The sequence below is a fragment of the Rhynchophorus ferrugineus genome, unplaced genomic scaffold (assembly GCF_030347505.1).
Source record: "Rhynchophorus ferrugineus isolate W39M unplaced genomic scaffold, kcgeb_rfMv2 rfM3, whole genome shotgun sequence".
Taxonomy (NCBI): domain Eukaryota; kingdom Metazoa; phylum Arthropoda; class Insecta; order Coleoptera; family Curculionidae; genus Rhynchophorus; species Rhynchophorus ferrugineus.
Genome location: NW_027472582.1, coordinates 66,892,795 through 66,916,534, shown reverse-complemented (window position 1 = coordinate 66,916,534; position 23,740 = coordinate 66,892,795). Strand labels below are relative to the sequence as shown.

Below are 23,740 nucleotides of genomic sequence, written 5' to 3'. Positions count from 1 at the left end.
CACACATTTTTATTAATAAAATCATTTTTATTTACTCTTCATTTACATGTATTATTTTATTTGCAAAACATAAATTAAAATACGTTTTTAAGAATGTCTGCTGCTGTATTGAATATTATAAGTAAATATAAAATTGACGAAAATGTAAATGATATACAAAAAAATAATACCAATTCCATAAACCTATTGTCATTCCTTAGTAGGATTTGAGAGTATTGAAGAGATAAAAAGACGGAAAAAAATGAGGAAATGAAAGAGAGAAGGCTTTTGAAAGGAAGATATTTCAATAGTCAATGATGATTATTTAAATATGAATTTAGAGCAGGAGGAAGTGTTCCTTAATCACTATCTGTCCTTGTTAGAAAAAAAAGTGGTAGATTTAAATAAATTTAATAATATATTTATACACTTGAGTTTATGATATTTTGTTGTTAAAAACACATATTTATATTAATAAAATTATTTTTATTTACTCTTCATTTACATGTATTATTTTATTCGCAAAACATAAATTAAACTAGTTTTTTTCAAGAATGTCTGCTGCTATGTATATTATAAGTAAATATAAAATCGACGAAAATTAAAACAATTTAAATGATATACAAAAAATCAATACCAATTCCATAAACTCTTTCCAAGATTTCATTGATTATGTTCAATATATCGGTCCTTTCTGCGCTTTGTATTTTTTCTATAGATTTTTTCAATTCGTCTTTATCTAACTCCAAATCTTTAGTGGATTCTTTTACTTTCAGAGCTAAAATAAAAATGCGCCTTACATTTTAAAAATGTCTTGTTGGGATAAAACATACCAATCTGATTCATTACATTCTCATTCGACATAACTTCAACCGGTAATGTGTCGAGTAGTTTCTCTACCAATGTGGTTATTAGGTAGTGGGGATCTTTGCAAAATATCTCACTCAAAGTTTCCGCAAGGATCTCGTTCACACAATTTATTATGCTTTCAGAACTCTCCTGAAACTCATTATTTGCTAATAAAACATTTTCTATATCGACCGTTAGGTATAGTAAATTTTACCGGCCTTTCTTGGGAATCAAATAATTGTTCAGCTATTTCTTCGACGCTTTTCCTCTGATCTTCAGTTGGTTCAATAGGTATGTTGTCTATGATCTCTTGGATAATTTCTTGAACGCTGGTGCATTTTAATATACCGCTTAATATGTTGTGTACCATTGCTTCAGTACTTTTTCTATCTAATTCAGTATCAACGTCTTCTAACAGGTTTCCTACCAAATCAGTAACAATATCTTCTGTTTCTTTTGAATAACTGTAAAGTATATTGGATTTATTATGTTAAGACATATGAATTTAAGGAATATTTTCAATAATATTATACATTTTTTACAATGATAATTTCGAGTATTGATTTTCAATTTATGCAATTTTTAATGAGGAAAAATGGAAATACAATCTTCAATGTTTAAATCAGCTTGATACATAGTATTAATTTTTTTTCTAATTACTGAAAATATATTTTTTCATCATCATTACCGTCATTTTTTTTCTAACTCTCAGATATGATTTTAATATATAATATAAAAAGGGATTGTTAAAAAATAGCAAACTGTCCTTATGAAATTTACATACTAGCCAGGAATAGTGATGTCCGTTTTTATAGGCTCTTTTTCTTCGTATTCTTCTTGATCGCTAACGTATTCATCATATTCAATCCATTGCTGCATTGTCTCCTCGCGGCTTATCTTTAATTCTGGATCAACAGTTGTCGCTTTAGATTCGGAACTTTTTGCTTTGCGTTTTAACACTTCTTGAGCCATTCCTAAATTATAATTTAAAAATAAACTATACCTTCACTAATATTTAAAATTCGTTTACCTTTGGATTTCAATAAAGCTATTTCTTCTCGTAGCTCTTGTAACGTTTGGTTTTGTTCGAATACTATATCTTCTAATTTTTTTAAATCTTTAGAAGGCAAAATAAATTTGTATGAATTTTTGGCGTTAGATAGATACATTTTAAAAAACAGTAAATACCTTCAAGAAATTTTATATGTACAACTTCGGTATTTTCTATTTTTTCTTTTCGTCGTTGTTGAGTATCAATAAACCTGGCTAGTTCCTTTTTCTCTTTACTAATCACCGCCAAGAGCTCCAAACGTTTTGTATTATCTTTAATTTTCTTGGCTAATTGAATTTGTCCGTTGACAATTTTTTTCTAAATTCGTTTTTTAAATAATACGAAATATCCACTTCAAAGATATGAAAATATTTTACCTGCCAGTGCTCCAGTTGAGATATGTACAGGCTTCTAACATCAGTCATTTTGATACGTAGATCGTAAACCATCTTCTTCAGTAACACTTCTTCCAATTCGTTTACGAAATTCTTTTGAAAAGATCTTTGAATCATCGCCATTTCTAGCTCATTGATATCGACCACCTTTCCAAATTTTATTTTCAACAGCGATACTATTTCTTTCTTTAACATTTTCGCTTTTCTTTGCATGTATATGATGTCTTTTTTCATACGCAACAAGTGAGTTAAATAGGTACTAATGAAAATTAACAAATGAATATTTAATAGATTAATTGAACTATCTGTCTTACTCATGTTTGCTTTGTTCGTCTAAAGCTTCAGATTGTAAAAGCCCAACTCGTTTATATAAATCTGACAATTTTGATCTAGAGAAGACCAAAAAATCCGATATGTCACTTGATTCCGGGTTAAAGCCATATATTTGATCTAGATGCAAAACGACAGTACATCGAACTGTGTTCAGTTTCTTTTGTTTTTCTCTCTATAAAAATAATTTGTGTAACCAGATCTTGATTTGTTTATATGAGTGAATAAAATAATTGTGATATATTGAGAATGAATTAATGGTAAATATTATTATAAATATATACAAACTTACTCTAAATTCTACTAAGTTTTTTTCACATTCCCTGTATTCAGACTGTAACTTTCCAAGTTTCCGATTTTGAATTTCGATATTCTTCTTTGCTAATTCCATGATTCTAGTTTCTTCTCTTTCATTCTGTTCAATTTCATGTCTAAAATATTAGCTCTATTATTAGTTTTACTACTATTTATATGTGCCGCATTCCGTGATTCATCTCAATCTTTAACTGTTTACTACGTAACAATACACATTGTGAACTTATTTGATGATGTTGGGTGGATAAAAAAAGTGACAAGGAGCTCCTTCTTACCTTTTAGTTCGCAATTCAACAGTTAAATTAAACAGAGCTGGTTCACAACCTTTAGGGCACACATTTATATCTTGTTTGATGAAACCAAAATCGCGTGAATCTATACTACCAGCGTCATCACCATAATCTGATTCTTCTGAACTGGACGAAGATGATGATGAACTTTCATCTGAAATAAAACATTTATAGTCTTAACAATATCTGACAAAATAATATGATGTACCTACCATCACCTTTTATTTTAGGAGGTCGAAATTTCTTTTTGAACACCTTTTTTAAAAAGTCGTAAAATTTATTATTTTCCGCTGCAATCTTAAATTTTTCCTGAACTTTTGCCTCTTCTGCTTTATAGGTTTCCAACTTCTTAAGACTGTCTTCTTTTTCCGCCTTTAAACCATCTATCATATCCTATAGATCTAATATGTTATTTTTTAAATCGTCATTAATTTATAATGTTACCTCCATTTTATGTAGTTCCTTCAACTTATTATTTACTATTTGAGAAAGATTGTCTTCGTCAGCTTCTGCATTTTTTAATATTTGCAATTCTTCATTTAAGCACACAATATATATATCGATAAAATTTCCTCTGATCAGAATAGGTAAGCGCGCCTTTCTTGCCTCGTAGATCCAATTATTAAATTTGTTTATTTGTTCCTCCATATCGAGTATTTTTAGTTTTTGATAGAATAGTTGCCTAAAGTTTATTTATCCTTTGTAGTCTGAGGGTATCATATACTTTTACACTTTACCTATTTAATCTTCTAGCTCTTAAACATAATTCACTGGAGGTATCACTGTCTTCTGGAAAATCACACAGCTGATCAAAAGTTATATCTGGAGAATTCATTATGTCGTCATTATAAGAGCAACCCATGAAATGCCCATTTTTGAACATCGGATATTTTTTAGAACATAGTAGTTGCTTTTCTAATTCATCTCCAGATGGTGGCTAAAGAGCAATTAGGATTATATTATACATTTATGTTTTAATAATTTGTATATACTTACTATCATAGTAATTTTATTTTGTAAATCAGTATCATCAGCTTCCATTTCATTTTCTGGCAAAACAACTTTAACTTGTAATTTTTCCTCTGGATATTCATCTGGATCAAAATCGGGTATGTTAGGTCCTAATTGCCTACAAATTGTACCTTATTATCTCATTACTTATATAATATGCTTGTAAGATTAACAAACCTTAAATCATCTGGCAGTTCCTCACTTATCGCCTGCAATTCTTGTTGTTTCTTTTTAAGTTTCTCAATTAGTATATATTTATAATCTCTTATGTTAAATACTTCTTGGATAAAGTTATGCCTTAAATTATATTGCTAAAATAAAACATATTTTTGGAGGATACATTTAAAAAGTGCTGGACAAATGGCCAAGGTTTTTATGATTAACAGTATATTTTGAATAAGAATATTTAAATAATAGGGGATTATATAAATGGTAGAAAGTGTCATATCTATAATGAAGAGTAAAATAATATAAAAACAATGATTTGAGTACTTACTTTTCCTCTAGTTTGCAATAACTTTTTATAATGTTTGACTGTAGTTTCGCGATTCTCTACATCTACTTTGTAATCTAGACTTTCTTTTAATTTATAATCACCGAAAGACTGTTTTGCTTCGGCTAGAAACTTCTCATCATCAGGGTGATTTTTTCCATGAATAGGTTTCTTAGCCATAAATTCTTCCCACTAATTTTTAGATCATTATAATTAGTTACAAAAAGTAAATAGATGGTTAATAATATTAAGAATAATAGGACTAAACGTATATTCTGTTAAAAAATAGTTTTTTTATTTATAGGGTTGTACAAAAGGAGCATGTTCTAAGCCTATTATAGCTCAAGAAGAAAAAAACAAAAACATAACCTATATTAGTCAATCAAAGTTTGAATGACAAACACTTATTGAGTTTTTCGTGTTATTAAATCTCTGTGATTATCTTCTCATACACCTAAAATGGCATCAGGTTTATTTGGTTGGGACTTGCTGTATAACAGTGTTGAAAAAGATATTAAAAACGATCAAGATATTTTGGTATGCCTCACTCATTTAGTACTGATATCAAAGGGATTTAAATGTATTGGATTGGGAGAAAGTAAACATATTGATGGATCTGAGACCAAGACTGAAAGTTTACCTAAAGGATGGAATGAAGAGTATGCTATAAGATACATTTTTCAAGGCAAATTGTATAACTTGAAGGGCACTAATTTAGATGAGAGTGTGATACTTAATCTAGTTCGTGTAGATGAACGCACAGTTGGTTCATTACAACTAAATGCAAGACAAGTGTTGTCGAGGAAAGGAACACTGCCAGATATGATTCCAGAAAGTGAAGATATAGTAGCCCAGATTCAAAGTGAATTAATCGATAGAGTTGTTATTTCAACAAGGACACAGGATAATGCAACCCAAACCCCAGCTGTCGATAGGGGATCTGGAATTAGGTCTACAGATCCAATTCCTATGTTTCCTTTTGCCATGCCTGATATAGGCAGGTCGTTGGTGCAGGTAAAATAATATTATAACATATTGAATAACTCAGTACTGATAATTATTCCATGAACATTTTAGCCATATGGTCGTTCAGATTTGGATCCCTTTGGTTTTGAGCCCAGAAATCCAGGACGTATCGGCGTTCTACCGGGAGGTGGAGGAATGATTTTTAATCCACCAAGGCCTTCTTTTCCACCAGGTATGTACATTAATAAAGATGACTGCTCTTAACAGTCTCTATGATAATGTAACAAGAATAATTGCCATTTTTATATGAATAAATTGAGAAGTCATAATGTTTAAATTCTTAGGTAATTTAGGCGTACCGCCAGGATCACTTCCACCAGGAGCTCGATTTGACCCATTCAGACCTCCAGATGGTGGTCCGAACCCTAGAGCTCCTAGAAGGCCTGATAATGATGAATTTCCTCCACCTGGTTATGATGATATGTTTATGTAAATATCTACATGTTATAATTTAAGCACTAAATAAATGTAATGTCGCTAAACAAAATCCCCAGTACCTGTTTACTCCTTTTTTCCCACTTATTCCGTCTTTTTCTGTATTTTGCAAGAACTCTGGTTAGTTTAGGTCCAAGCCTGTATTCAATAACTGACTGTGATAAACTTAGCAAGAAGAATTCTAGGGGTGATTCGGTGGTCTCCACTTTTGTTGCAATAGTTTTTTGTGCAACCTGGATTCTTTCAGGAGGCCTGTTAGAATATTTAAAAATCATCATTTAATCAAAATATCAAATCATTTCAATTTTGTTATTATTATTAAGGGTTTTTTTTATAACGACCTACCTTCTTCTTTCCATTGCTCTGGTTGCAAATAATAATAATATTAGTTTTATTGTCATTAAATGATTTAAATAATATTGCTAGTAAACACAATAGTATGGACAGTGCCATGAACGGTCTGTTAATTATTTTGTGTTATGAGATGTGTTTTAATTAACTCCATGAAGAGGGTATGTATAATAAAGTTTCAATGGAAAAAAAATTGTTGATATTATATTACCGAAATTTGCCTTCTTCTTCTTTTATCTTTTGTTCAATTATATCGAACATTTCATAAAATATTTCAGGCATGATTCTTTGTCTTACTGTTAGAATTGCGCAGTCAGGAGCATTTATTCCAGACACTTTATTAGTATGCCTATCACAAGGACTTGTAAAGTAACTGAAATAGAAATATTGGAATGGATATTATAATTGCATCTACATTCAACGCTATTGTAGAAAAATAAAAGTGATATTAAAGTTTTTGACTAAAGTTTTTAACATTATATATATGCCATGACCTACTTTTGTAGCTTTGTAACCTGTATTCTTGATTTTTCTACATCATAGGCCAGTTTCCTTTTCACTATATTGATTTTATCATTAAAACTTTGGACGACATAGTCGGCAATTCTTTGATCTGGTTCTAGTTCATCTCTGGGTATAATCTAAGAAGAATGACTTCATTTTAATTGTTTAAATATACTAAAATATGTACTATTACTTGACTTGGTAACAAATGACTGTTTCTTTGTAACAATTTTTTGTATCTCTCCTTTAAAGATTTCAATATTTCTCGAACATGTTGCTTGTGTTCGTTTGCTAGTTTTTGGATTCTGTCATTCTCCGCCTTTATTTTCGTTTCTTCTAGACTTAATTTTTGTAGAGTTTCCGTATCTATGATGCAAAATAAATATATGATTACCCGAAACGTAATTATTTAGTGGTTAATTCTTTTTAATTGCAGTGACACTTATTTTTAAATAAATTTAATTTTATACTTACCATCAACGGGTAAACATATATGGTTTTCTTTAATTATCCTTTCTCTTGTATACGGAAAAATATACTGAGATGGATTGAATTTATATGAGAAAACATTACCATCATGTCCGCAGCTGAAGAAATATTTCTCATCATAACTAAAGCATAGTTGAGGAACGAAACCGTTTTGGTTGTCGTGCATAGAAATCTAAGATTGTGTAACATTTATAGATGATATGATTTAATGTACTTGTAAATAGTAATTTACCTGGAAATAGTCGTTTAAGTCAGTGTAATCATCAGCATTTACTTTATTTACTCTTATGGATCCATTTTCCATAGCGAAAATTAAATAATGTTTGTTGTAACTATAAAAAGTGTCTTATAAATCTTGTTTTTAATTTTTTTTTCATGAACATATATTAAATAGCATAAGTAAATTGTGTTAATTATTAGGATACCACTACTTACGTATAAGTATATGTACTTATTTCCATATTCTCGCCACCTTCAATAAGCCGAAATTTTATTGGTATGGAATCTTTTTGATCAATTTGATATTCATAAATATATCCGGCATCATATCTAATAAGGAAATTATACATTAAAGAAAGTTTGTTTAATAATGATAAATGGTCGTACCCTCCCATTGAAAGCCATATAGTTAAATTCTCGGTATATTTTAACCAAATAATTCGATTGGGTACTTCGGGTATATAGAGAGGTTCTAATTCTTCTTCGCTTTCAGAATCAGCTGTAACAAGACATTATTGGTATATTATCAAGATTATTGGTTGATTATAATTGACCTAGAAATGTTTCTTCGTCTATCTCTAGTCCGGGGTTTTCTTTTTTGAGTTTTTCCATCTCTTCTCGTTTCTTCGCAACTTTTTTTGCTTTTCTGTCCTCAATCTCTTTGATTTTTATGTCGCGCTTTATCTGCGACTTGTACGTAGTAAAACAGTTTAGTTTTGCTTCTAGATCTAGTTTAAATGATACACCGGTGTATGTTTGTTCTTCCTCGGGTAGAGTAATTTCCATCATTTTTCCACGTAAACAGCCTACTAAGACTGTGTTATCCTAAAACGATATCAAGTTTTTTTTGAGAGAATTATTAGTAATTGTCATAAAGTCTGAACTAGATCTTGCTCTGTCAATTTGGGAGATATTGTTAAATATTTTAATGTATTTTATGGAATTTATTGGATAAAGAGCCTTTAATAATGTTATATATTTAGTTACTTACGTATTCATAGTGCCAAGTAATACAGGTAACTATATCTGTAGTTGGAAAGAATCCTATCGGAATCAGTAATTTATTGTGGGTCACTAAATCCATTTTGAAAACAAATATGGAAGAATCTTCTCCGGCGGTAACCAACAAGGTTCCAGTTTTATTAATAGACATTGTGGTTAGTTTTTTGTTATGCGGTTTGATTACCTAGAAGGTATCTCGTAAAACATATATTTTTCTTAACGTATGCCAGATTAGATTATTGAGTTTTGATGAGTTGTTTTGTTTCTTATACCTGAGAAACGACTAAGGTAATATCCGTTTCAGAGTTGGAAATATATCGAGGAAGTTGCAGGCAGCATACTCTAACTTGTCCATCTTCGAAGCCAGTTAATAAAATTTCTCCGGAAGGGTTAATCTGCACAGTTTTTTAAGTTAAAACATAATTTATTTTGAATTATATTTGATCTTTATATAGACAGTGTTTTTCAATATATAAAGTTTTATTTTAAAAAATAATATTCAAGTATTTATAAATACATTTTTATGTAACGTAAATGTTAAAAATAATAAAAAATCATATAAATTATACGTACATTTTGTGTATCGCTTTTTGTATTTCAATTCGGAAACATAGAAAAAAATATTGGCAACGTCGGAGTTAATAGTTACATTTTGAGGGCGAATCAGTGAGAAAATCAAGAGTAGTGTAGAAGTGGGTAGTAAAAATGCATTTGTGTTTTCCTTTGTTACGAACTACTTATAATTCGGGTTGCTACTGAATTAATAACATCATTTTTGCCTTTGACACAAGATATCAACTTTATTTTCACTGCAGCGCTTTATACTTTGAACAAACGTTCGAAAAAAACTACAACGCAAATATATTCAATACTTTTAGATACGGGAGTTGTTATTTATGTAACTGGTCTTGACAGTACAAGAGTTGACGATGTTATTGGAAACGTGACATAGCAACAATGGCGTTAGTTAAAGTTATTTGTTTAGAGAAATTCGGACAGCATAGAAGAGTTACTACTTCCAAATTTGAGTGTAACTGATCAGGAACTTATAAGAGTATATCAATAGGGTGGGAGGCGAGAGTTATTAAAATTAGATAAAAATATGATTACAGCCAAACTAGCTAATGAATGCATGGATGAATTCCAATGGATGCTAGATTGAATCAAATGTGAAGTAATTTAAGTAGTGTATTTATTGCTTTTATGAATGAATTGAGAGGGGTTTCATTGCTGTTTTTGAATAACGAAGAGGTTCAACGAGGAAAGAATGAAGGTATTCAGTGCGGTGCAAGATATATTATTGACTAATTTTAAAGATAAATGGATGTTACTATTTTTATTTATTGATAAATAAATTATTTTTATTACCGTATATGTTGCTTTATTTTCTCTTTAAAATTAAATATGTTTATAAAAGGTTAAATAACTTAAAAAATAAATAGAAAACTTAAATTAAACTTGAACTTGAGTTTCAAGCGAGATTTTAAGTTAATTTGTGAATTCTAGAATATATTTTATACTCTCCAAGTATCAGAATAATTTACAACAATTATAACTCAGTATAATACTATATGAATTTCAGTATTGACTATGAGACAAAATAAGTAAAATAAGTTTAGTTTATCGGTTTATGATCGTATATGAAATAGATTGCAATGTTTTCATACAAACTAACGTTAATAAATGATAAAATATTTACAAGTGAATTAGTTTCTCTATTAAAAACTTTGATTACTAAGACTAAGTAACAGGTCAATTGAAAAGTCCCTGGCCTGACATATAGATGGCACTACTAGAATTAAATCAATGTGTTTTTTACTTAGTCCTAACACTCAAAAGATGCGTGTATAAATTTGACAGCTGTCGGATCATTAGTTTGTGAATTATAGCATTTCGAGTGAAACAACTTTTGTTATTGTGAAAAAATGGATCAAAAGGAATCTCGCGTATTGATAAAGTATTGCTTTTTGAGAGAAAAAATACAGTTGAAGGAAAAACTTGGCTTGATGCCGAGTTTCCGGACACTGCCCTAGGAAAATCAACCATCAAGGATTGATGATATGCTAGGTTTAGACGCGGTGAAATGAGTACCGAAGACGGTGAACGCAGTGGATGCCCAAAAGAGGTTGTTATCGACGAAAACATTAAAAAAATTCATAAAGTAATTTTGAATGACCGTAAATTGAAACTGAATGAAATATCAGACACTCCAAAGATATTAACTGAACGTGTACATCATATAATTCACCAATATTCGGGTATCAGAAAGCTTTGTGCAAAGTGGGTGCCGCGCGAGTTCACTTTTGACTAAAAACAACAATGAGTTGATGATTCGGAGCAGTTTTTGAAGATGATCAAACGAAATAAACCTGAGTTTTTGCGTCGATATGTGACAATGGATGAAACATGGCTCCATCATTTCACTCCGAAGTCCAGTCGACAGTCATCCGGGTGGACTGCACACGATGAACCCAGTCGGCTGGCAAGGTTATGGCGTCTGTATTTTGGGATGCGCATCGAATAATTTTCATTGATTACCTTGGAAACGGAAGGACCATCAACATCGATTATTACTGAACGGTTTGAAGGACGAAATCGCCGGAAAACGGCCGCATTTGAAGAAAAAGAAAGTGCTGCTTCACCAAGACAATGTACCGTGCCACAAATCAGCGAAAACGATGGCAAAAATGCATGAATTGGGCTTTCAATTGCTTCCTCATCCATCGTATTCTCCAGATCTGCCCCCAGCGACTATTTCCTATTCAAAAGAATGCTCGCTGGAAAGAAATTTTAGTCGAATGAAGGACAAATCGTACTACAAAAATGACATCGAAAAGTTTGACAGTAGCTATAATTACCCTTGAAGGGAAATATGAAAAAATTGATGTGTGTTTTACTATGGTAGGCCGGGGACTTTTCAATTGAACCGTTATGTGAAGACAAAGCGGCATATTTGTGTTAAGACTGACTGATGTGATGCGTGAGATGTCTAGACATAGGGGTTTGATTTACGTTGGAATATATTTAAACCTTTAGTATCGTTTTGTGCTTACCGATTAACAGTCACTTTCAGAAAATAAAATAGTTTTAAGAATAAAATTTATTATATATATTTATTAATTTATTAATTATTATAATATTAATATTATATATTTATTTATTAAGTTTTTGTTATTTTAAACTTTCAATTATTATAATTTACATATATAAATAATAATAATGTATGTAATATATTTTTAAATCATTTTTAGATTTAGAACATATCTTAAAACGATTTTTAGGAATTCTGATTAATCCGGTTAAGAATCATTGAAAACAGTAGCCTCTGCTACTCATAAGCCACAATTTACGCGTTTCAGAACCGGAAGTTAAGTTTCTCAACAATATCTAAAAATGGTAATTAATCTTTGGACTTTATTCATTATTAGTCATCATGATCTGATAAACATTTATGTTAATACCACGTGGGACAAAAATGCCGCTACAATTTTGATTGCCTATAACTTTGCTCAAAGAAAAGATAAGTAAGTTAGGTTCTCACAAAAAGTTTATTTGGCCTTTACATTTTCTTTTCGTTATGATTGAAACATTATATCGGCTAAATGGTGACCGCGATTCGCTATGCAACTTTCGGCTCTTTTTAAGGCAATTTTCATGACACCCTGCAAATCTGAGGCTGAATTTCTTCAATTTCATGACGAATATTGTCTTAAAGATGTTGAATCGTTTGTGGCTTATTCACATAAACCTTTGATTTTGAAAAACCCCATAAGAAAAAGTCTGGTGCTGCTAAATCCGGAGATCTGGTTGGCACTGTTAAATAGCCACTTCGTGAAATTAGTCTTCGTGGAAAAACGTTATTCAATAATTGAATTGTTGAATGAGTTGTGTGTGCCCCATACTGCTGTAACCACATGTCCTTTAGTCCTTGTTCTTCTATTTCAGGTACAAGAAAGTTTCGATTCATGCTTTGGTACAGTTCAGCAGTAACAGTAACTAACTAACCAATGGTGTTTCCAGCATGAATATCACACCATACAGTTGTTGTTAGTGGATGCAATGATATTGCATGAATTAATTGAAGATTTTGTGTTCCTCAAAACCGACTGTTCTGTTTATTGACGTGGTCACTGAGAAGAAAATGAGCTTCATCGCTCATTATTAATTTTGACGAAAAATCTTCAATTTCACCAGATAGCCTTATCTCTCGGTAGCAATTTTTGGACTAAACGAACTTTTTACGGGAACATTTTCAAATCAGTTTTCAAAATTCGCCCTAAACTGCATGCAGAAATGTGTAACTGGGAACCGCTTCTCCGAATTGATGTTTCCGGATACTCTGTAACACTATCGCGCACCAGAGTCACATTTCCAGTGTTAGAAGACGTCCGTTATCTTCCAGAACGAGGACTGTCTGCCATCGTACCGTACTGTGGAAAATTCGCATGTAAACGATAAATTGTGGTTTTGTGAGGCACTGGGCGATTAGGATATATTTGACACAATTTCCGCTGAGTGGCTATAATGGAACGATTATTTTCAATAAATATTGTCACTATTTTTATTTGTTCTTGTGGCGTATATTTACCTATAATAAAATTTGAACGTCTACACAACACAATAGTTAAAGCGAAACTAATCTAAATGTCGAAAGATGGCGCGCAATCAAAATAGTAGCGGGACTTTTGCCCCACCTTATTGATTATGAAAAATAAATGGAAATTTCTGGATACTCACATTTAAGGGCAGCCAAATCATACAAACGGCTCTAGCAGGAAATCTGTGTTGAAATAAACGAATTTTTGTGATGTAGTTGAATATGAAGAAATCGCCGGATTCGCCCAAGCTGGCTAAATATGGACCAAATGGGCAGGAGGAAATGCCCACTACTTTACCACCGTGGCACATGTATAGTTGCACGGCTGGTTGTGGTTCTTTCTCCGTGTTTAGATCAATCAGCCAGATTCCTCCATTACCATCCTAAAATAATATTCGTCATTATCAATATATAGGTGATGCTAGAAGAAAATGTCTACTTCTAAACCGATATGGCGTTGTAGGCGCAGCAGGACGAACAATATTCACCAATTCTCGCCACCACTGACTATCTGGCTTCGATGAAAACTTCTTTTATTTATCAGATTGCTTTCTGTAATCTCATGCTTATCTCTTTTGTGGCTGATCATTGTGTTTTCGATGCAATTTCGTTACAGAAGTTTATGTGCTCCTACCAATTTAATTTAGGTTTTTGTCACATTTTTATTAAGGTTTTTGCAGAATTTGCTATAAGTATTTCATTATAGATGTTGGAGTATTCAGCTTTTTACTTTAGCCATGGATGCCACTTCGTTCTCGGGTACTACTGATAGTAAGGTACTGAACTATGTCATGAAGAATGCACGAAACCTCCAGTTGTCAATAAATATCAGATCGGTTAAGAAGTTAATGACAATTAAACAAAAAATACACTTTTTTTTCTTATTCCAAAATGACAAGCTAGAACCAAATGGTCTTTTGCTGATGTCGCTTCGGATTCAGGATAGAGAAGTGTTTTGTGGGCGACAGAGACCTTGGGTCATGACTTCATAAACAGGATGTCTGATTCGAGGCGAGTGTTGGAGTTCCTCATAAACCATGGGGCATTGAGCAACGCGCGGACTTTTTGGGTTGGAACACTTGGAGTAGTTCAAGTTATCTCTCAGAGACATACCTGTACTGACGGACGAACTAGTATCTTATACAGAGTCGCTTTCTGGGTTATTGGGAATTTGCTTTTTCTGACTCTCTTTTGACTCCTGCGGATATCTGTTTTCGAGAGGAGACTGCGTCATCGATCCTCACTTGAAAGGATCTACCGTCCAAGTATGAATCAATCAGGGAGATTAGGTCATTCGATAGATCTAGCTGGTTTGGTATATAGACTTTATAGACTAGATCAGCGTACCATATTTGATCGAAAGCTTTAGAAACACCTAAAAAGATGGCTCCAGCTTTGCGACCTTTTCTTAGTGTCTGGTGGATGGTTGCTGCGACGCGGGCAACTTGATGAAGAATTTAGTCTTCGGCACGGAAACCGAATTGTTCGTTCGAGATTAAGTGGTGTGCGTCTGTGAAGCTGTTTAAAGCGTCTAATATAGCTTTTTCGGTTTTGGAAACATACACTTTTAGTGTCTTCTTTAATTATCAGGAATCTTTGGGATGTATTAGAGCAATTATATAATATATGCCCACCTATTGTTTTGTTTCTAAAGTATTATTTCGAGATTGATGCGTTTGACATTGACAGATACGTTGAACTGTTAAACATGGACATTGAAAATTAAACCTAAAACGAGTGTGGCGATTTTATTTCCAGAATCTACAAAATTGTTAAAATGTAGGTTCTCTAAATTCATATTTATTGTCAGATAATACTTGTGAATGTGACTATTATATTCAAAATGAAATGATACTAGTTGTAGAATCTCTGAAGTCAACAAGCAAGTGATTTGTAGGATATTCAAGGAGTCTTCATATTTTTGTTTGGGTTACACAATGTTAATTTCTTTTACAGTTAAAAATGCAACTAACAGTTGAATTAAATGGCTTTTAAACAAAGAAATAATTGACAGATCAAAATGAAATTTTGGTTATGTTCTTTTGAAAGATGATGTAGTAAACCAGCGTCGCATTTTCAGTTTTATGTTGATGAATAAACGGTGATTGGATGAGGATTAGGCCAGCAGGCCACAAATAACTGACGTCCATATGTAAAATATCAATCTAGCTATTTGTTAACTGTCTAGCTATGTGTAGTGTCTTAATTAATAGACATTTAAATTTTTTTGTAGAAGTGATCTCTTTATAATATATATAGGTATAATTTTTAATATTTTTATTATATTTATACTTACTTGTGCGTACCAAAATGTATCTGTCTGATCTTTAGGATTCCGCTTTTCAATCGACATCAGTTTTACTCCGGGTGTCCAGAAATCGTAGGTGGGGTCTACCAATATCACTCTGTCGTCATCTGGAGGATCTGCCTGATCTATCTGTTCGAACCACCAGACCTTCACGTGTCCATCCATTGAAACCTATTTTTTTTAATTAAAAAAATAGCCATTTCTGTTCAAATACTTACGTAACAAATATAGTATATTTAAAGATTTTTCAGTAATGCGTCATGGATATTTGTGACGTCGAAATATTGCAATGTTGCCGCATCAACTTTGAGTTTTAGTTCAGTTTGGCTTTGGCATACAAAAAAATTCTAATCTAAATATAATAATTGAACAAAAATGTGATGATGTTTGTGAACACATTTCAATGATTTTGTAATGCATCATAATAAGGGTGATAATTCGGCATATTTATGAAATACAATGTTTACATAAAAATGTTTTCTTGCATGTAAATTTGGCAGGTGGGGAGGATTATAACAATTCGTACTCTAATTTACTTTTGCGATAATTGTTGTGAACCAGTTCTTTTCTACTAAATGTTTACATGCAGGTTCCAAATATTACATTAATAAAATTAGTCTATCGTTTAATCAGTTTGAAGGAAATCCACTAATCATAAATTAAATCAAATTAAAACAAACCGACCAAAAAACAAATTTTTAAGTTTCATATAAATTATATGTGACAATAAAGGTCAATAGTGATTCTAGTATATAAAAACTACCTTACCGTCCACAATTCTCTGTCAAAGTAATAAAACTGTACAATGGGCTCGTCATGACATTTCCTACGCAAGGATCTGAATACTTCGAATGTTATAAGGCCGTCATCCCAAACTAGAATGTTACCCCATGAACAACCGGAAACTACCTGTAATGTTAGAGAGCATTTTCGTAAATAAACAAAAAATAATAAATGTATGACAAGGAACGGTCAAAAACGTATCTCTGATTCAAAATGTGGATATAATATAAACAATATTACATTTCAGTGACAAATAATACTATATGGGGTTGTTAGTGTAGCAGCATCATGATATTAGTTAACTGCACTATAATTTAATAATATTAAATGACAAGTTGTATCGATTTCTGGAGATTGCAATGCTGGAAATACTATAATACATTTTATATTATATTAATACAAATATAATATTATTTAGATTTTGTGTAAGTTCTTGCCGAGACTTAATTTTTTTATTATATTAAACATGTTACAAACATAATTTTTTACAGTTAGCTGTTACAGTTCCTGTAAATATATTGACCTTTATTTTTTAGAAATATGTAAATATTGATTTTACTTCAAAATAAATATTTGAATTCTGAAAATTAAAAATAAATGATTATGAACAGAAAAGTGACATATAATAGGTCAATAATATCATAAAGATATATGGTATACGATAGCTATACATGCAACAAGCACCAAAAAATTGTTCACATAATAGTACATAATAGCCTTTGAAATCATTTGAAGGAATTAACAAGAAAGCTTATATTAGAGGTAAGAATTTTGGCTGCAGTTGTCAGTATCAGTCCAGCATAGATTATTATTGATTGCTATTTAATAATAATAGAAGCTATAATAGTAAAAATAGGTTAAATAGGCCCTACATTTTCTTTTATTTGCTTTATCCATAAAACATTTCTTTTTGATACATCATCTTACTGAACATACATCTCTTGTAGCACCCACAGACGTACGAAACTTTTTGCAATGGGTTATAATTTGTAATTTAAATTCAAAATAGTTGAGACAGAGATAGACAAGCCAAAATTGGATAGCTCTTTCCTTATCTTGGACTGGATACTGTCGTATGGGGGTAAAATTTATGACTGCAGCGACGGATGAGGTCGTTTCAGTCTGGAAAACGGGGAGGTTAGCGGTGACGCGGTGCTAAGCTCCCAACATGTCGACCAGCTCGCGAACAAGCGCGTTTTCAAAAGAACTTGAGCTGAGTTGTTGTTTGTGGAATGATTGAATTATGAAGCGCTTGATTTCTGGAGTGTCAGTTTCCCTATGAATTTGATTATATGACAAACCATGGAGCATAAGATTCTCTTGAGGAGCTTATTTTGGAAAACTTGAAGCCGTTTCACCTGGTTGGGTGTAACAAACTTGAAGTAGTGAATCCGAGGCTTGAGCTTCAAGAATAAAATGTTATGCAATAGACAAATTAGAGAAAAGGGAATAGAGCAAAGAACTCAAATAGTAACTTATGGAAGGCCCTGATATAATTGTGGTACTTATATATACGGAAAACTTACTTTTGAATCAGGCATCGGTAGAACGCCTAAAATATCTGAATACTCAGTCTTGCCGAATCGACCGAGTTCTCCTTTTAATTTTAAACCAGTAAAGGTGGTTGCCATTTTCCAGAATTTAATATGAGCCACACCTGAATGCCACAAAACTCATTATTTCGATACGATTTCTGGATTTATAATAATATCTTACCACACGTGGTTAGTTGTCCTGGTACGTAGGGTGAGAATTTTACCCGATATACGTCATTCACATATGATTTCGTCCTCAGAAGGATAGTATGGTGTTTCCAGTCCCAAATGGTGATTAGGTAATCCGGATCGCCGCTTTGCGAGACTAGCAAATCTCCATCAGGGCTTAAAATTAATTAAATATTATTATTAGTTATCCAGTCGTACGACTTTTAACATGTCCACCAGTCTATATCAATAAATGTCAACTCCCGCAAGCAGTTGATGCTAAATATATCGGTTTGAACATAAATGGACGAACGAAACTTTGAAACTCTACCAAATGTATTGGCTAATCGGGCGCAAATCCAAGTTATCATTAGATTACAAGATATTACGGTATAAATCTATACTAAATCTGTTTGGTCATATGGAATCCAACTATAGGGAACCGCTAGCAAGTGTAATATATCCATCATACAACGGTTCCAAAATAAAGTGTTGCTTACCATTGTCGCTGTTCCGTACTATTTTTCAAATAAAGTAATACAACGCGATATTCCTTTAGAACCTATAATTGTAGTGAGAGAGTGTAATTCAGCGTACTTGTTTGAAGTACTTCGAACGAGTGTCGAACTTTATCTACTTTAGAATAAGACTATTTAACTGAAATAGTATTTTATAAAACTGCAGATATTTTATATTATGCCGAGTTGATAGTGTGGTGTAATGACTAGAGTCATAGACACGGTATCGAAACGCCAGGGAGTCGAATCCTTTGGGAGAATGGATGTTTCTGTTTGTTTATAGAAGTTGGAAGAGTATTTGAATGACCTCAAGGGCAGTTATCTTAGTCATTTAGAAGACGTGATGTCTTTTGGGCAAGATCTCAATGTTGATCACTCGTTGGTCTATTGTCATGATTAGTTATATCCTAGATTGAAGCTGACAAAAAGTTGCAGGTCCAGCCACCAAAATATCCACGGAAAGTGAAGTGAAGAAAGTTAAAAGATTTTATCGGTATAAGATACGTTGACATTTGTAGGAAATATGAAAACTGCTTTTTTTTCAAAGGATATACTGCACTGCAATGTTCTTAGATGTTTCAAATGTTTTTGACAGGATATGGTGTTTAAAATGTATCCACAAGATGAAAAAATTATTGCTGCAGATTCCAAGTGCATTGAAATGAATCAACCAGAAAAAATCTTTTGTATAAGAAACAAAATTTTAATGTTCCCAGTTCCAGTTGTAATTTTGCAAAAACAAGCAGCAATACTTATAAGGAAGTTATATACTCGTATTTTGGCTATTTTATTAGACCCAAATTCTACAAAATTGCCTTCCTCCTCCTGATTCTATAATTTGTCGAAATATATTGTTGTGTAAGCATTGTTGACACTTCTGTTGGTGATTGTAACTTCGCCATGTTTTTTATAGCAACAATTTAGTTTAACGAAAACAATATTCGCACTAAACCATTAAAAATTATTTGAATAAATGTAACATTTCTATTAAAATATTTTAAAAAGTGGCAGAAAAACCAACTGTTTATTAATCTGCGACTGGAAATGTTGTCATTGGTTTATAAGTGCAAATACATATAGCAATACATTACCATATGTTAACAACAATGACTAATTAGATTAAGTTATAGCATTAAATTTAATAATAATACCTACAACACGACTATTTTATTAGAGAAAATCCTAATGTTTGGAGTAATTATTTTATACAGAAGCACTTGCTTGTCTTTTATGTTTCAGGAATTTTAATCAATGAGATTTGTTTTATTATTGTTTTTTTTATTAAAATATCATCCATTAAACCAAAAAATACATTTTGAAAGTGATGTAATTGAATTCAGAACATTCTGAATCAATGGTTAAGTTGTTTATAATGCGTATGTATGCTGATCATATTAATTTCCAATTATACTTGTAATACAAACACATAATGTCTAAATACACTTGTATCAGTTCACACAACAATACTTATTGGAACAGTGACTAATTTGAACAACTTTCTCGAAATTAATCTTTAAATGAACTAGCAGTAGTACTAAGATGCCAAATCTTGGACAAATAGTAGTAACAGGAGGGGCAAAAGTGCCGATACCATTTTGATTGCGCGCCATCTTGGTTATGTGACGTTTAGCCCAGTTTTGCTTTAATCATTGTGACGTCCAAATTTTATTATGGGTAAATATATGCGACAAGAACGAGCAGAGATACTGACAATATTTATTGAAAATAATCGTGCCATTATTGTCACTCAACGGATTGCGTTAAAAATATCGTAATCATGCCTTACAATATCATAATTTATCGTATACATGTGAATTTTCGACAGTACAGTACTACAGCAGACAGGTCTCGTTCTGGAAGACAACGGACGTCTCGTAACGCTGAAAATGTGGCTCTGGTGCCCGATAGTGTTGCAGAGTTTCCAGAAACACCAGTTCGGAGACGTGGTTCCTAGTTACACATTTCTGCATGCAGTTTAAGGCGAATTTTGAAAATTGATTTGAAAATGTTCCCGTATGAAAATGCAATCCTAAGGCTGTCCGGTGAAATTGAAGATTTTTCATCTAAATTGATGAGTTATGAAGCCCATGTTCTTCTCAGTGGCCACGTCAATTGCATCCACTAAAAACTAATGTATGGTGTGGTGTTCATGTTGGAAACACCATTGGTCCTATTTTTTGAAAATGACCAAGGTATTGCAGTTGTTTTTTTTTAATCAAAAGTTTATGTGAATAAGTTCCAAACAATTCAACATCTTAAAGACAATATTCGTCACGAAATTCAGCCTCGGATGTTGCAGGATATCACGAAAAATTCCTTAAAAAGAACCGAAAGTTGCATAGCGAATCGCGGTCACCTTTTAGCAGATATAATTATTCAATCACAAGGAAAAAAATGTAAAGACCAAATAAACCTTTTATGAAAACTAAACTTACTTATCTTTTCTTTTAGTAAAGTTATAGTCAATCAAAATAGTAGTGGGACTTTTGCCCCCACGTTGTATTGGATTAATCCATTTCGAAAGTCGTTTATTGTTGTTAGTCCATTTTGAAAAAACAGTTCAAAAATTATAGTAAGTTAAAACACTTTTAATATGTTCATCGTCAAAAATAAACTATGAGAGAAATATTTATTGATAGGTAGTAGTACCAGTTTAGCATAATCCTGGAATATAAAAGACAACCCTCGCGCTTAGTGATTAGGTTATTTCACTATTATAGTTGATGTTTATAGTATCCTACTACATACTTGAAATCAATATTTGCATAAATTCGTTCAGCGCCACCTTTTAATACACACACTATGTCCATCGTTGGCCAAGTATACATTATGATAATCGGTAGATTTCCACATTCGGCAACGGCGAAATGTGGATATTCCGGATTAGGATTTTTCTAAAAGTAACGTTTCGTACTCACACATATATATTTCGGGTTAAACTTACCCTTATATGGCCAATTCCTCCACCCAAAGCACTCCTTCGAAACGTTATCACTTTCGTTCTTACATCAAATATATTAATAAAGTTGCCAGATGCAAAAATTAATGTGTTTTCATCCAATACTGTAAGATTGAAGTACTTCAGGCAATCATAACCAAATAAGAAACTGAATACTTGTTAAGAAAAAAATGTTAAATAAAAATAGCCTGTAACAAACTCTTTTCGAAAGGATACTCAAATTCTAATACGTCCAAGTTTAAAGTTCCATCTTCACTGATGCTTGGTCCAGAAATAAAATCGTCTGGGTTGTAAACTTCTTCTTCTTCTTCTTCTTCTCCAGCGTTTGTTTCCGTTCCTATTTCGTCGTCAGGAAGATTCTCCACATCTCCTTCTGTTTCTGACATTATGTTCACTTTAACTTCTACGTTAAATTAACTTGACAATTATTTTGATACTTTAGCGTATAATCACAGGTACGTCATAGTGTAAGACTTGTAGTGTTACTGTTTACCTTTAGTTGTTTTGGTTACGTTTAATCAGTAACCATGACAACAAATATCAGCTGTAATAACATCAAAGATAGTCATCATGTAATATTATATAGAGTGTTAACTTAATACATTTAATTTCAGAATTGTTTTGCGTGGTTTCAACAGGAAGGCGCTGAGAACGTCACTTTTCATTGGCTAGTTTAAATTACCATTACAGCGACCTGTAAACAAATATTTTATTAGGAAAGCATTTTATTGGTTGAGAATTTCATACGCATCTCGTGACCAACCTCTGACGTCACATTCTACCGACCAAATAAATTTTAAATAAAACCCAAATGTAATTTTTCAAAACCATTTATTAAAATACAATTCTATATAAATACAAATATTATGATATATCAAAAAGTTAAACTATAAGAATATAATGAATATATATAATGTATATAAATAAAAATAATTAAAAATGAATTTACAAAAGGCTGTGATCTGATTGAAAACATAACATATCTTCTGGAAAATATAATTACAATTATCCATAGCGCTTTTTCCCGTTATCATGTTTATATATTTTATATAGTCTATTCAAAGTTTTTTTAGTAGTGCGTAATGGATATTTGTGACGTCGAAATATTGCAATGTTGCCGCATTAACTCTGAGTTTTAGTTCAGTTTGGCTTTGACATACCAAAACATTCTAATCTGATGTAATTGTGTAAATGTTGAGGAGGAAAAAATGGTATGAATACTGAATCATATTTTTACTACAGAGGATATTTTTAAAACTTCGATAAATATACCTAGCATCTAAATAATCTCAAGTTAATAAAAATATTTGATAATTAATAATTAAAACGAACATTTCAAATATATTTTGTTGTATTTTTATTGTTCAGTCACTTTATATTGGTTGTAACGATGCGAATAAATACTCATATCAGCTTAATGGAATGTGAAGCAGCTTAAATTATATGATTATATTAATTATGACGTACATTTTGCTGTGGAACAATAGAAACGAATGTCGAAGATATATTTTGTTGCAGTTATAATTTATCATTAAAACTATTATTTTAAACTTATTTTGCATTCTTACCTAAGGATAATCACAAATGTTAAAGAATCACAAACATAAATTTACGACCATGCCCCAGCAAGATTTAAACTTGCGACTATTGTGATAGTAGGAGGATCGTCCTGTCGCCTTTACCACTGAGCTAACCAAGTTAACCTGTTAACTTATTAGTGAAAGTAGTGGCACAGCTACCAGGTAAGTTGGCAGAGTGTACGAATTGTATTTATATATGGAAAGTAGAATACAGACCTACAACAAAACAATCAATGTATTTCGAACAATCAAAATATTTAGAAAGTTTACGTTTTAGGCTTTTGTTAGGAATGACAAAATTCATGGAAACTCAACTATTTGTTACTTATACTCTTGAGGTAACGGAAACATGACCTATTCTCCTACTGTTGCGATAGTCACGGGTTTGAATCCTGCTGGGACACGGATATACTTTATATTTGTGATTTTAATTGTAAATGTCTTTATAGGCGACAGTGGCAAATCCGACAAGCTATAACCATCCCATTCACACCAGTAACCAGGCTGGGTAAGACTGTCTTGCTGGATGCCGAGGAACGTTGTTCGGCGCTCA

General features: G+C 31.9%; 2 protein-coding genes across 4 annotated transcripts; one reads left to right on the top strand and one right to left on the bottom strand.

The window, feature by feature from the left end:
* Positions 1–112: 112 nt before the first annotated feature.
* Positions 113–21,515, bottom strand: LOC143193885 (cilia- and flagella-associated protein 44). 3 transcript variants are annotated; one of them, XM_076400320.1, is made up of 34 exons: positions 21,397–21,498; positions 18,144–18,307; positions 17,954–18,084; positions 16,413–16,553; positions 15,633–15,815; positions 13,477–13,719; positions 9,012–9,134; positions 8,729–8,923; positions 8,292–8,562; positions 8,125–8,236; positions 7,954–8,067; positions 7,751–7,850; positions 7,504–7,690; positions 7,223–7,395; positions 7,024–7,166; positions 6,737–6,898; positions 6,237–6,426; positions 4,717–4,905; positions 4,398–4,531; positions 4,206–4,338; positions 3,947–4,146; positions 3,654–3,891; positions 3,422–3,602; positions 3,195–3,363; positions 2,897–3,035; positions 2,589–2,779; positions 2,257–2,533; positions 2,017–2,197; positions 1,859–1,945; positions 1,613–1,802; positions 1,043–1,292; positions 813–978; positions 582–757; positions 113–144 (listed from the first exon to the last, which is right to left on the bottom strand). In XM_076400320.1, exons 1-33 carry the CDS (start codon positions 21,474–21,476, stop codon positions 591–593), a joined length of 5,604 nt encoding a protein of 1,867 aa, XP_076256435.1. In that variant the 5' UTR covers positions 21,477–21,498; the 3' UTR covers positions 113–144; positions 582–590. The 3 variants fall into 3 exon arrangements, 2 of the variants coding, with proteins under 2 accessions (XP_076256435.1, XP_076256434.1); XM_076400319.1 differs by lacking the exon at positions 113–144 and having other exon boundaries at positions 445–757; positions 21,397–21,497; XR_013005126.1 differs by lacking the exons at positions 113–144; positions 1,613–1,802; positions 1,859–1,945; positions 2,017–2,197 and having other exon boundaries at positions 445–757; positions 21,397–21,515.
* LOC143193887 (proteasome inhibitor PI31 subunit) lies at positions 5,084–6,226 on the top strand. Its single transcript, XM_076400321.1, has 3 exons — positions 5,084–5,727; positions 5,791–5,911; positions 6,024–6,226. Exons 1-3 carry the CDS (start codon positions 5,173–5,175, stop codon positions 6,170–6,172), a joined length of 825 nt encoding a protein of 274 aa, XP_076256436.1. The 5' UTR covers positions 5,084–5,172; the 3' UTR covers positions 6,173–6,226.
* Positions 21,516–23,740: the final 2,225 nt, after the last annotated feature.